Raw genomic sequence first — 14,118 nt, 5'->3', positions numbered from 1 at the left:
GCAAAGTAAAGGAACCCAATCATGGAGTTTTCTTAGCAAGATCTGTTTAGAAGGAAGTACGATTTGCCCAAGGTCACCCAAAGGATTTCCACAGCTGAGTGGGGACTCAAATCCTAGTTTTCAGAGTTGTACCTCAATGCTCAAACGACGACACCATCCTGCACCCTTTAACATATTCCACTATTTTTTAAAAAATAAATGTAATTTAGAACTGATTTATTTATAGTGGTACAGGACGCCCTGCCCCTCACCCACCAAAAGATATGGCTAAAATCTTGAAGCTCTTCATATATATTTTTTTAAAAATGCCCTTGAAATGATATGCTTAAATATCAACATAGAAAGGATTCTTTTTAGACACAAGGACATCAGCCAAATTTAAGCCTTTTTAAATCTGTCTGATAACAAATGAGAAGATTTAAACACATACTTTCAGTTGATGTAACCCACTTATGATCATGACTGGCAACTATTACATTAACATAAATTTCTGAAATGGGATGTTATCTGCTCCAGGATATGCTGCTCACTGGATGCTTTCCAGAGGCAAGTTTTAGGAACTGCACACTATTTCTATCTGTTAAACTATTTCCTGCTGTTCATATTCTGATACTAAATAATGATGCATACAGTAAGCTGTTGTTAGGACATATTTGGGAGGTATGGGACATAACTATACTTGAAAAAATGAACACATCTGAAACACTTATGCAGTTATAACATATTATTTAATATATGGAACTGACCTGAGAAAATAATACCAAGGTATCAGTATGGATACTAAGACTGTTCTTTTTACAAATTAGTGAAATTCAAAAGTGAAATTCTACTATTTTGCCAGCAAGGTCAAATGATACTAAAGGTATTGTTTTGAAAATATTTCCTGCAGAGATTTTCATGATATTGTACTAATTTTTTCCAAGCATGCTACACACAAATAGTCCATACAAATCTAATGGGCGTCATTCACTATCATGCAGTGGCATGAACTAAACAGGAGGGGGCAGAAGATGCTTATAATAGGAGAATGCTATAACATGGCAAGTGTTCAATCAAGCAGCTCACTGACACCAGAAGGTTTGTGCCTTCAGAATTCCAGCTAATGTAAAAATAGAAGTGTTGTTTTTCTCTTCTGCTGACATGAAGATCCATGCATGGTTAAGACCAAAGACAGTTCAATAGGAATTTGGCTCTAGTCAAACTAAATATGGCAGAAGTTAGGCCTACAGAGCATAGGTTTCATTATTATCAATGAAGCATTAACAGGAACAAAAAAATTCTGGCTTTGTTTAATTTCAGACCTCACTTGGGAGAATTGTTACACTAGATGAGCACTTTAAAGTTATCTTCGAGTGGACAGAGAAGCAAATGTCTCATCCAAAATACTGAACCATCTTTCAGAAAACAATTCAGATTATAAAATGACTCATTTTAAATGATTTTATGACAGATTTTAGGGAGCTAAGTTTCAATGTAAAAAGGATCAGAGGGAAATGAAAAGTAAATCAGAACTGTGTTACATTGATCATAGAATCATAGAATAGTAGAGCCATCCAGTCCAACCCCCTGCCAAGAAGCAGGAAATTGCATTCAAAGCACCCCCGACAGATGGCCATCCAGCCTTTGCTTAAAAGCCTCCAAAGAAGGAGGCTCCATCATAGGCCGGGGGAGAGAGTTCCACTGCTGAACAGCTCTCACAGTGAGAAAGTTCTTCCTGATGTTCAGGTGGAATCTCTTTTCCTGTAGTTTGAAGCCATTGTTCCTAGTCCTAGTCTGCAGGGCAGCAGAAAACAAGCTTGCTCCCTCCTCCCTATGACTTCCCTTCACGTATTTGTACATGGCTATCATGTCTCCTCTCAGCCTTCTCTTCTGCAGGCTAAACATGCCCAGTTCTTTAAGCTGCTCCTCACAGAGCTTGTAACTATAAATGCTGAGGGAACTACATTTTTAAAAGACCAATTATCATTTGAGAATTACAATTTGTATTGTGTTAAATGTTTTTTTAATAAAATAATAAAATTATTATAAAAGAAGAAAAATAAAAATATGGCATCGTTTAAGAATTAAACATACAGTAGAGTCTCACTTATCCAACACTCGCTTATCCAACGTTCTGGATTATCCAACGCATTTTTGTAGTCAATGTTTTCAATACATCATGATATTTTGGTGCTAAGTTCGTAAATACAGTAATTACAACATAACATTACTGCGTATTGAACTACTTTTTCTGTCAAATTTGTTGTATAACATGATGTTTTGGTGCTTAATTTGTAAAATCTAACCTAATTTGATGTTTAATAGGCTTTTCCTTAATCTCTCCTTATTTCCCAACATATTCGCTCATCCAACATTCTGCTGGCCCGTTTATTTTGGATAAGTGAGACTCTACTGTATTTTGATAGCACAGCTGAATTCTTACCATCCAAAGAATTTTTGTTCTGCTGGGAGGTAGACTGCAAGACACACCCAGAATATCTGACAGAAAGATTCTGGTCACTATAAAACAAAAGGATGTGTCAAAGCATATAACTGTTGACCAAATGTAGGAAGTATTTCACTAAACTTTAATATCAAACATTTCACTAAAAGGCTTATTGCATGTTACCATATGAGAAACTTCTAAAAGTAAAGCTATTCTGCAAAAAGATGCATGCAAAGTAACTTCACTAAATTTCTACATGGGGTTGTCTTTGCAATAGACATATTTGGAATGATGTGCAATTACTTTTGGAACGGCCTGGATTAAGCTTGTGGATTGCGTGATTAATTGTGAATCTATTGTTTTAAATGTTTTCATTGTTATAATGCATTTTATCATTCTCTTTTAATGTCCATTTGAATTATACACTGTTTTTAAGGCATCAAATAGCTGCCTTTGTGTCCCTTGAGTCACCTTGAGTCCCTTCCGGGGTTGAGAAAGGCCAGGTAGAAATGTCATAAATAAATAAATTTCCCCTCATTTCTCTTTTAGTTTTGCAAGAGATGTTTATTACCAATTTGTTGTTATTCATCCACTTTTCAGATAGCAGCCAGCCAATACAGAGCACCAATATAGTGTACCTGACCAAGCAGAAATTACAAAAGGCAAGCAAAGGGAATTGCAAGGTCAAGGTACCTTTGCATGAACTCGCCTCTCTTCCTGTGTCTCTGTCTCCATCTCTTCTGTCACTCTCCCCCCCCCCCTCTCTCTCACACACACAGACACACACAACTATAGCTGATTCTAATCAAAATATTCTATGCTATTTAATTAAAAAAGAAATACAGAGAAACTTTACCATGAGACCTCAAATCCACAAACTCTTTTTTTCCAAATTTTGACTAATGGAATCCCAAAGAGTCTGGTCACAGGAAAGAGTGAACAGAGTGTGACCTTTTTCTCACTTGAATGAATTTAATTGTAGTATGCATACTTGTTTCGTCAGTCCATATTTCAAGACAGAATTTTCTACATTATGATAGTATTTTATTATAAAATATATATTTTAATATGAAACTATTTTTGTTACCTGTAAGAAGTGTTTTCTTTAGGAACTGCGTTATCAACTGGGCTGGTTCCTTCAATGATAGGCGAATCCAAATTGGCAGATGCATTGCTGATATGATCACTGCTTTCATAACCAGACTCAGTCCGTTGTATCTGCCAACTGTCTATATGAACTTTTCTCTCTGTAAATCCTTTGCTTTTTTCTGCATTTTCTTTCCCTTCTGAATCAAAGGAATTCCGATTCCCTGTCTGCTTTGTTTCATCCTCATAAATAGTCATAAGGGCTTTTTGACTTGCATTTTCTTTAGGCCAGTTGTTTGAACTTATCTCTTTTTCATGTTTAGGTCTGCTATTTGCATTTAATTTTGTCTTTGAGCTATGCTCTTTTTTCTCAGATTCACTAAAGATGCTATCTACATTCAGTGTCTCTCGCATGGGCTTCCACCCTCTACTTCGACTTTTGCTGCTGCTGACACTTCCTTTGTCTTTGGAGTCCTGGCTACTATCCGTTTCATAACCGGTGACACTATCAGACTTCATTCGACTCATCTTCTCTCCGTCAGTAAAGCCATCTGTTTTACTGGATCCCAACACCTGTGCAGTGGGTCTGATTTGGTTGTGAACCTTTTCATGTTTGTATGGTCCTCTGCCCTGACTGTTATATAGACGTTCATTGGAATGTGGTCTAAATCCATTTCCAGAAGGAGGTGATCCTGGTTTAAAATGAGTTTGCACGTCTTTAAAACAAAAAGGAAAGAAAAATCAGAGAGAAATGACATTTTAAGTAGGCTTCAGTGTTAAATTCTTGCTCTAGTTTGAAAAGTGATCTATTATTTTTGTCAGCCCATTACAAATTCAAAGCAAACATTCAATGAGAACATTTAAAGACAAGGGATTCTTTAATCAGAGTGTGTGGGAGAGGTAAGTCGTAGGAAGCTTTCCCTTCTCAAAACACAGTTTGTTACCTTTCTGTTTCCCTGATTCCCTCTTTGATCCTCTGTCCACATCCTTTCTGAAAGAGGATGAGATATTTTTCATCTCAGCAACCTTCTGAGCACACTCTCTGGAAATGTCCTTTGCCTTTTCCCTGTGCTCGCTATGCCCTAATTTCCCTGAAATTATAGATATTAATATGCATTATGGAGTCAGTCATTAAGGAAACAAACAAGCAATTCAATCCAACCACCTTGCCATTAAGGACCATATACAGTAACCATATATAATACAGCAACCAAACCAATCATAACAACAGCGACATGCTATCAGCTGAATAGGTAAACAACAGGATTATAAATAGTTCTCGGTGTATGGAAGTAAAAAAAATATTCTACAGATAAAATCCCTATTGCTGGGAGCTTCGTATTTGTACACAACATGAGGAAAAGTGCTGGCTTTTAATCAATATTCTATTCTTCTGCATACTGTATTATAATCTGATATGTGTGAATTGATTTTGTTCAAAATTAAAATCAATCCTTTAAAGCTGCAATTTAGTCATGCAGGCAACAGGATGAGCATTCCTTCACCAAAATAATTTCTCAATTGGTTATCTGTTTGACAATTCTGTTAACCTTCCTAAAAGTAGGAATTGTTTCCTCAACTGCAGCCACTGATTCCTCAAATCTTATAAATAGTTCAAAATTTAGGAGGAATGCTGAAAGATCTTTTGGTATGAAAATGCAATAATCTGCAGAGCTTGCTGATGCAGTTTAAATCACATAATAGTAAATCATGCCCCATTTTCTATACGGAAGGCAATACAGGCAGTCCCCAAGTTACAAACAAGATGGGTTCTGTAGATTTGTTCTCAAGTTGAATTTGTGTGCGACACCTCTTCCCATGATAATTGTTTGCAGGATGGAATTTCCCTTTTTAGTGGTAGATTTCTGTCACTTCCTGTTGTCTCACTCCTGTTCTTAACTATGAGTCATTTGTAAGTTGGATATTTGTAACTTCGGGACTACCTTGTATTTTCATAATGTGTATCAAGCTCCAGGTTGTTGTTTTGATTGGATACAGGACTTTGCCCTTAGGAAATGAATAGTGTTTTGGTAAAAAAAACTATTTTTGGTTGGTGATTATCAAAGCCAGACAGATTGTGACTCAATCAGTTTTTGCTTAATGTTTTATGAGCACTGGTCAGCTAGTAGTTCAATATAATTATGTAAGAATCATTCAATGTAATAGCTCAAGCATATATTACACAATTACATTATTATTTTTAACAGATACATTTTAAAGGTTATTAAACAATTATGCACAGTAAGTTTTGTAAATGACACTGTTGAAAACTAATGCAAGAAGTTTTAATATATATACCTGATCCTCTGACACCACCATATTGAACATGATTCCGATTAAGAGATGAGTGTTCTGGCTGAATTTTTTTAGTGTTTTTCTGAATAACAGATTCTTCAAATCCATTCTCTTTTGTATGGTCTGATTTTGGAAAAGTAGTCTTTTCAAATCCTAGTAAGGTACATTCAACAATGTAAGTATCTCTCAAAAAAGTGTATATATTCAAAATTGATTTTCTATCAGTCTAAAATCATTCATTCAGTAAAAATTAATGTAATTACCTAACAGTCATGCCACAATAGTGAAGGTAAATGGAAAATCAAAACCTAAGCAAAATACCCAAAATACACAAATCAAATTCCTCCAGAAATTGAGATAGGCTTTCCCTGCCCTCATCCCCATTCAACAGGAGGAATGCAGGGAATCTCTCACATTAATAGAGCAGGCCACAAGTTTACACCATTTAAATAATCAAGAAAAAAGTTTCTCATTGATGTGTGCTCATATTGTTTCTTAAGCAGTGGTTCAAATTAGGCCAACTAAACCACATTAATTTACAACTAAATTAAATTGTTTACACAATTATAGTCTTACAACTAGGATCTATATGCAGATATAATTTGACTGCATGCTGCTAATGTTAATTTTTAGGTGATATACTGTGCTTAATATTAAAAATATACCAAGTAGGTTATGAACAAAACCTTTGTCTGGAAAGATACGATAGGTTATGCACTGGGCAATTTTCTTTTCCTCTTGTCTTTCTTGCTCCTTCATACTTCATTCAACTTTTTTAAACAGCTGAATAAAAGAGTTTTTTTTATTCAGAAACCAAGAGCAAGAGCAGCACTAACAAATGGGCTGATATAATAAAATATACGATATCTGAAAACATAGGATATATGAATAAATAGACTACACATATGTACATTCATAGATTTTCTTCTTTTACTAAATAATGATTAATTTGCAAATATCTTTTTACCAGATTCTTCTCCATTTCCTGCAGAGGCTTTATAATGTGACCAGTGAATTATCTGTCTAGGTGCATCTTCTGTTGACACCGGTGTACCATCCGGGTTTGCATAAAATAACAGCAGTGGCTGAAAGTGGCACCGAATGCACTTGGACACCACATCCTTCCATTTTGTTCCAACCTAGATATGTTTTCAGCAAATCATTTAGAGGGGAAACGTTTAATGAATTGGAGATCTATATATAAATACACACACACACGCGCGCGAACACACACATTCTATGAAATCTGGCATCACAACTCAGTATTGGAGAATGTTCTTTTCATTTACATTCAGCTTTGATAGAAACTGTGCATGTTTAATGAAACACCAGGTAATTTGGTTTAATATCAAACTTGAAGGCTGTCGGAATTTTACATAAACCTCTCTCACAGTTCTATAGCACATCCAGATGTAAAGTAAAATGCCAAAAATGAGTAAATGAGAGCTTACCTCTTTCACATTAGCATCATCAAATAACACCCATTTGCAACTCTTGGTATGAAAAGCAAAGGCACAGTAATGTTTGCTTGCATAGCAAATCATCCCAACAAGAAAAAGCTCACTATTTTTGGCACGTTCATCGGTAACCCTATAAAACAGCTGAAAAAACAATGTCCGTCAACAAGAGGCATAACAGAAAAGCAAGTTTAAATTGAAAACACTATTTTAAACTGTGATAGGAGAACAGAAAAGGGCCATTATCAGCAGTATGATTTGAAGTCTATTCAATTCTGGTGGGTTTTTTAAAGCTTTTTCTCAGAGGGTAGAGCACTGGATTCTTTGACATAAACCCAACATTCAACTAGTGATATAGAAGCAGCCAACATAACTTTCTTTCCTTCTTTCTTCTCCCTCCTCCTTCCCTCCCTCCCCAAAAAACCTGCTCCAGAGTATCTTTCAAGTCTTCTGGAGAAGGTTCTGAGTGTATTGGGGCACAAGACAAGGGGCAGCAATGGGAAAAGAAGAGGTTTTATTAACTTTTATGAACTGCAACACACCCATTCTCCACATAAAGATCTAAACGTTTTAAAAGGTCTTATGTAAAAGTCCTACAAGGTTCTTAAGAATAATTTTGGGAGAATACATATATGAATCACTGTATTAAACATTTTGTTTATCATTCTTCAATTTTTATAATATTTGCAAAATAAAATAAGGCCTCAATGTAGTAGGGACAAACACGTTTTATGTATTTTCCTGGTTTTTTCCCCCAGGTCTTTGAATCTTCAATCTTACCATATTGTTTTATAAAGCATCCGTGTTACTTAAGTCTAAAAACTAAAAAAATAATAATAATAAAGAGTCTGTTTTTGTTAGGTCATGATACACATTTAACTGTAAGTCATATGGACCTTAGTGGGATTTGCTTCTGAGTTTAGAACTCCAGTATTGAAAAATATGTTCTAACACAGAAAAAGATCTCAAGTTGTTTAGAATAGTTGCAAAGATGGGAATGCAGTTTATATTAAACAATGTGGTTTAAATACCCCTGGAAGATAGAGTTGTGTTGCCAGGTTTCGGATAACATCTTCGGTCAGGTCAGAATGTTCTGAATCCCAAACTAGACCAATTGTGACAATTTCAGGACAATTCATCAGAACACGGCGGATTTTTATTTTTTGGCCACAGTTGCTCTAGAAAAAGCAAGAAAAGGTAGGTTTAATTTGCATGCCTTCTTTTTAACAAGACAGAATTCAAATTGCAGTACTTATATTCATCACATATTTTTATTTTATTTCTGAAATGGTAAGTAGCCCACGCTAAATGCTTGTAATATGGCCCTATACATCTGATTTTCCTGCTAATTTTGTTTCAACAGAAATTTGGAGAGACTGAAGATGAATAGATACTGTTTAGTTCTCTGATCACTGCTGTCCAATAGTTTTAATTTTATCTACAATATAAGGCAGTGACAGAAACAAGAGAAAAACACTGCAGAAAAATGGCAATTTCAATTTTTTTGTGATTACCCAAATGAGACTTGTTTCGTTTTATTACAGCCATTTTTTGTAAAAAAAATTAAAAACATTTTGTTTAACCAGGTTAGTTTATTATATTGATGGTTTAAACTAGAAAATAAACTGGTTGAGTATCCCTTATATTTCTGGTCCAGAAATATGTCATCATTCAGATTTTTTATTTTGGAATTTGGAATACAGGCAGCCCTTGAGTTACAAACATCCAACTTACAAATGACTCATAGTTATTAAGAAAGGGGGTGAGACAACAGGAAGTGACAGAAATCTACCCCTAGGAAGGGAAATTCACTCCTGAAAGAGTTATCATGGAGAAAACCATGTCTCCGCTCAAGCTTTATCATCAAATCTTGTTTCCACAGCAAACCAAATTTTTCACAATCCAATTATCACAGGGATAGAAAGTGAGGTGAAAACTTCTGAACTGGGGCACAGATAGTAAAACAAACACCAAAGGGGTGTTAACCCTTCCCTATGCTATCCGAAGCCCCCCCTTCCTTCTCTCTCTCTCTATATACACACACACACACACACACACACACACACAGAGATTGTAGTCCACCCTGATGCAGCAGAGCCTCAGCCTACACAGAGAGTACAGGGCTTCCAGCAGACTGTATCTCATGGCTCCGTGCCTTTGCCTGCGTGCCAGGTGCTCTTCTCCATTTTGGGAGATTGGTGTCCACTGAGGAAGTTTGGGTTAGTTCACTTCATGTGCTTTTTATTCCTGTACTATATATTTAGCTTCAAGGAGAGGGAGAGCAAGAGAGGGAGGGAGTACAGTATGAAGAAAATGATGTTGTTTTGCCTTGCTGTTACACCGGCCAACACACATTTTGTTATCTCAAATGTGCTTCCTTGCCACAGTGGCTGAATGGAACCAAGCACTGCCTATTTCTGAACATTTTATACATTATTTGCTATTTATAGAGCACATTTTCTTATTTAAAAACACATAACAAAAATAATTGGGGTAGTTTTGGGGGGGGGATTAATAGCATTTCAATAGGGACATTTGCTTTGAGATAATGTTTGACCTAAGAACATGGCCAAGGAACGGATTAAATTCTTACGTCAAGTATCACTGTATATGGGCGGGTCCACATACAAAATGTAAGAGCTGCACTAAGTACAGGTCATCTCCAAGTTACAAACAAGATAGGTTCTGTCCCCGTGATAACTGGATTTTGAAAATTTTGGCTTATTGTGAAAACAAGGATTGGTGAGAATGCTTCAGATGATACACCTTTTCCCATGATAACTGTTCCAAGAGTGAGTTTCCCTTCCTAGGGGGAGATTTCTCTCACTTCCTGTTTTCTCACCCCCATTCTTAACTTAACTTGTTTGTAAGTTGGATGTTTGTAACTCAAAAACTGCCTGAAAAGAGTATCCCACTTTTCAATGTCATAGGAATTCCTGAAATAAATTATTTCATCTAAGACTCTTAGAAAAATGGCCAGTGGTTTTAATCCACCCTTTCAAGAGGTGGCTACTTATCTGCCCTGGGACTTTGCCTTTCTCCAGAGTATCTCTCACACTCAGAGTGCACTAATCTAAGGTGACATTAAGTCTAACGCTTTGATTGTAGACTGTGGTGTACTGTAGGAATACCACATTAAAAAAAAGAAGAAGATATTCCTTTTTCAGTCCTGTTTTGAGCATGAGTGTTCAGCTTCACTGCTTATCAAAGACAGTTTGTCCAAACTGAAGAGTGTTTTTTAACATTTACTTACAGGGCAATTCCTGAAATCATCTGTAGTGTTTGCAGCTTGGAGCAGTTCTGCAAACATTTCAGGCTTGAGGCGTTCATGCCTTTCAAACATTCTATCTACTTCATTGCTATGAAGAAAAATGAGTAATATTTTTAGTATAAAACACCATGGCAATAAACAGAATTTGGAGCAAGTCCTACAAACTCTGAAAGAGGCGAGTTACACTGATCTACTTTTAGGCATGGCTTATTTTTTTTTTTTTTACATACAGTAGAGTCTCACTTATCCAAGCTAAACGGGCTGGCAGAAGCTTGGATAAGCGAATATCTTGGATAATGAGGGATTAAGGAAAAGCCTATTAAACATCAAATTAGGTTATGATTTTCCAAATTAAGCATCAAAACTTCATGTTATACAACAAATTTGACAGAAAAAGTAGTTCAATACGCAGTAATGCTATGTAGTAATTACAGTATTTACGAATTTAGCACCAAAATAACACAGTATGTTGAAAACATTGACTACAAAAATGGCTTGGATTATCCAGAGGCTTGGATAAGCGAGGCTTGGATAAGTGAGACTCTACTGTATTTAGCTTTATTTATAATCGTGAATTCCTAAACTTATTTAAGTGGAATATATTATAGTATAATGAAAGGTGGAAGAATACACTATGTGGATGAAAATAGTCCCACAACTCATTAGTCAGCAAAATATCATTACATCATTACAACAACATAGGCACCATGAATTAGTTCTCAATAGTTTGCAATTAGACTGACTTCATGTTCTATTATTATGTAAATCCCAAAAATTCCTACAAAGTGTTTAGTACAAAACTAAGTTCCACTAAACAGAAGCCGTTCTGTCAATGGAAGTTCTCTATTAGATACTATCCATTATATTCTGGCCATTAGTATTAAGAATTCATAATTCTCATGTCATAAGATTATGTTTTTTAAAAATAATATCTTCATTAAACCAACGTAACGGACACAAAGACAAAATCTCTCTTACCACAAGGCTGTAGTTGAAATATAACGCACAAATTCTGTAAAAGGCAAAGGATCCGAAGATGCCCCGCAGCTGCGACATACACACTATAAAAAAAAAAATCAATTTTAGTTCCTACAGTCTTTGAAAATATCTTCAAAATAATAAATATAAAGATATATTTCACCTGTTCATATAATGTCATAGCAAACTTCTGATGAGTAATGCAGGATTTAGAAGTGCACATATCCGTTTCACTGCTTGGCACTATGTGGTAGTGAATCCTTTCAAGAATATTTTCCTAAATGAAAGAATGTTGCATTTAAAAACATTTATATTGTTGCTTCCCATCATTCAGATTTTTAAAGCAGCTTCCAAGGAAAAAATAATATAAAAGTGACCTTCAAGAACATTTGAAGGAAACATTTAGTTTTTGCAGGGGCAAGATTTCGTATCAGAAGTTTCAGTTGTTCCCTTGTTCTACTTCTGATGCTGATTATCAGACCATCAGTGTTGTCTCCATTTCATACCGGGGGGGGGGGGGGGGGAGTGCAAACTAACCAAAACATTCACCCCTCCATATAAAACAAGTTACAATATACCATTTAATGTCAGGAATTTATTTGTTAACAATAGATTACAGAATTATTGCTTACATATTATGTGTTTTTCATTCAATCGAAACACAGGTTAAAACACTTTACAACCCAGAAAATTTCAAAGCAGTAAGATAGATCAAGGTATTTATATCCAATCATCTGCTTTAGTTAAGCCATCCACCAAAATGGCACCGATTTATCAAAAAGAGATCTTGATCATTATTACATGGAGGTTACTTACAAAACATTCTGCTGCATCATCCATAAAGCCAAGTTGAAATCGTTGCTCATCTTTAAAGCTTTCCGCTAAGGCATGCCTCATGTTATTAGACGGGAGTGCTTTTTCTCGACTGTGTTGGAATTGTGTAAATATGGTCTGAAAATCAACAGCAGCATTGATTAAGCTATATCTATCTACTTATCTAGATTTGTTGTTTGAAAAGTACAGCATATTCCACTTTTTCTCATCTCAATGATGTTTGGATATCATGAACACAGTGCACTTATCTAATAAAAATGTAATTACTTGATTAATAAAATATAATTACTTGGTATATTAAATATAATTACTAAGTTTTCCAATGCCCTCTTTTTTGCACATCTAGATCTTGGTGAACGCAAAGACTGTCAGGGGGCCGATCTTAGCTATTGCTTTACTGATGAAATGGTCATATAAAGCTAGGTGACTCAGAAAGCTGTATCTGGCACTCTGCTTTTCATAATAACTAATCAGATGCCTCTGAAAAGCCCACAAAAAGGACATAAAAGCAACTCTTTTCCCATTATTGGTCTCTGGCAACTGCAAGCAAAGAGGCTCCTATGTAAAATATAGTTCAAAACATGTTGCAGAGTATTTCACTCTCTATCAGAAGTGCTCCTGGAGAGAATTCCAGCCAATCATGGCTTCCTCGAGGATACTCCAAGCTGCTGTGTCTTAAACAGATTATCCCCGATTTTCTTTTTTTATGGTCTAACCAACATTCATTGCTCAAATGTGTTAGATCCTATATGTATATTATGTAAATGATAACAGTTAAAAGTTGTCAAGAAATATTACCTTAGAAAATGAATCAGTTCTAAATTACTCTAAATTTATAATCAAGTATAACATTCAATTGTTCTTACTTAGTCTGCTTTTCCTATATTATTATTCAATAAAGTAGGAAAATTATTAACTATACAAAATCAAAATATGTTGATTTTATATACATCTTATGTTGGAAATTATTATTACTTAGAACTTCATTCTGTTCTCAATCTATATCAGAAGGGTAACACAATTTTACATTTACCTTTAGAGCACAAAATATACAGGCATCACCCTGACAAACATGTCCCGTTAGTCCTCTTAAACTTCGTCGGAATATGTCAAGTTGCCATAAAACCTACAGGGGAGATGAAAAAGGTAAGAATAAAGGTTTTCTTTCTTTACCAAGGATTTTCCTGACTCAAAATCCAAAACCTACTACAAGCTTATCTGCTAGTGATTTAAAAACAGGGTACTTTCACTTACTATTTTGTAAAATCTGATAAAATTCAATACAACAAATGTTAAACATTATCAGTATTCACTATTGAGCATGTTCCTTCAGTCTAGTCCATTATTGCTCAAGTCATCTGACTAACTTTTAAGCAGTACCAAACAATACTGTAGTCTTTTACAAAAACTTAATTACCTTTACCCTCTTTACACTTTTCTGCACCAGTATAGCAGTTTGAAAACATTTTCATTGCCACAGCTGCATCATGTAGTATCCTGGGGTTAGTAATTTCATGTGACATTACATCTCTCTAGCACAAAATTCTAAATAGCCTTCTTAAAACTACAAACCCTGGGAATCAAAGACTGCAGTTATGTTGGTTAACATAATATGAAGGATTAATAAGATATAAACAAAGTAATAACAGACATCTTAATACCTTAAAAGCAATAGTTATCATCTGATTCACTGAAATTATGTTATGTTCAAAAAGGTAAGTTATACAAATAAAGGTTACAAGAATTATGGTTAGAAGACTAAAGGAATGCTC

General features: G+C 35.2%; 1 protein-coding gene across 1 annotated transcript in view; it reads right to left on the bottom strand.

Moving 5' to 3' along the window:
* usp53 (ubiquitin specific peptidase 53) overlaps nt 1-14,118 on the bottom strand; it is a 41,578-nt gene that overhangs the window by 9,287 nt on the left and 18,173 nt on the right. Inside the window, exons 3-14 of the mRNA XM_003221776.4 lie at nt 13,380-13,472; nt 12,329-12,463; nt 11,676-11,789; nt 11,513-11,595; nt 10,517-10,622; nt 8,295-8,441; nt 7,258-7,407; nt 6,774-6,945; nt 5,810-5,959; nt 4,456-4,602; nt 3,513-4,227; nt 2,423-2,499 (exon numbers count right to left, since the gene is read on the bottom strand). Coding sequence (XP_003221824.2) covers nt 2,423-2,499; nt 3,513-4,227; nt 4,456-4,602; nt 5,810-5,959; nt 6,774-6,945; nt 7,258-7,407; nt 8,295-8,441; nt 10,517-10,622; nt 11,513-11,595; nt 11,676-11,789; nt 12,329-12,463; nt 13,380-13,472 — 2,089 coding nt within the window. The remainder of the gene's footprint in view (nt 1-2,422; nt 2,500-3,512; nt 4,228-4,455; nt 4,603-5,809; nt 5,960-6,773; nt 6,946-7,257; nt 7,408-8,294; nt 8,442-10,516; nt 10,623-11,512; nt 11,596-11,675; nt 11,790-12,328; nt 12,464-13,379; nt 13,473-14,118) is intronic.

The sequence above is a fragment of the Anolis carolinensis genome, chromosome 5 (assembly GCF_035594765.1).
Source record: "Anolis carolinensis isolate JA03-04 chromosome 5, rAnoCar3.1.pri, whole genome shotgun sequence".
NCBI lineage: Eukaryota > Metazoa > Chordata > Lepidosauria > Squamata > Dactyloidae > Anolis > Anolis carolinensis.
This window is presented reverse-complemented; position numbering and strand designations above follow the sequence as displayed.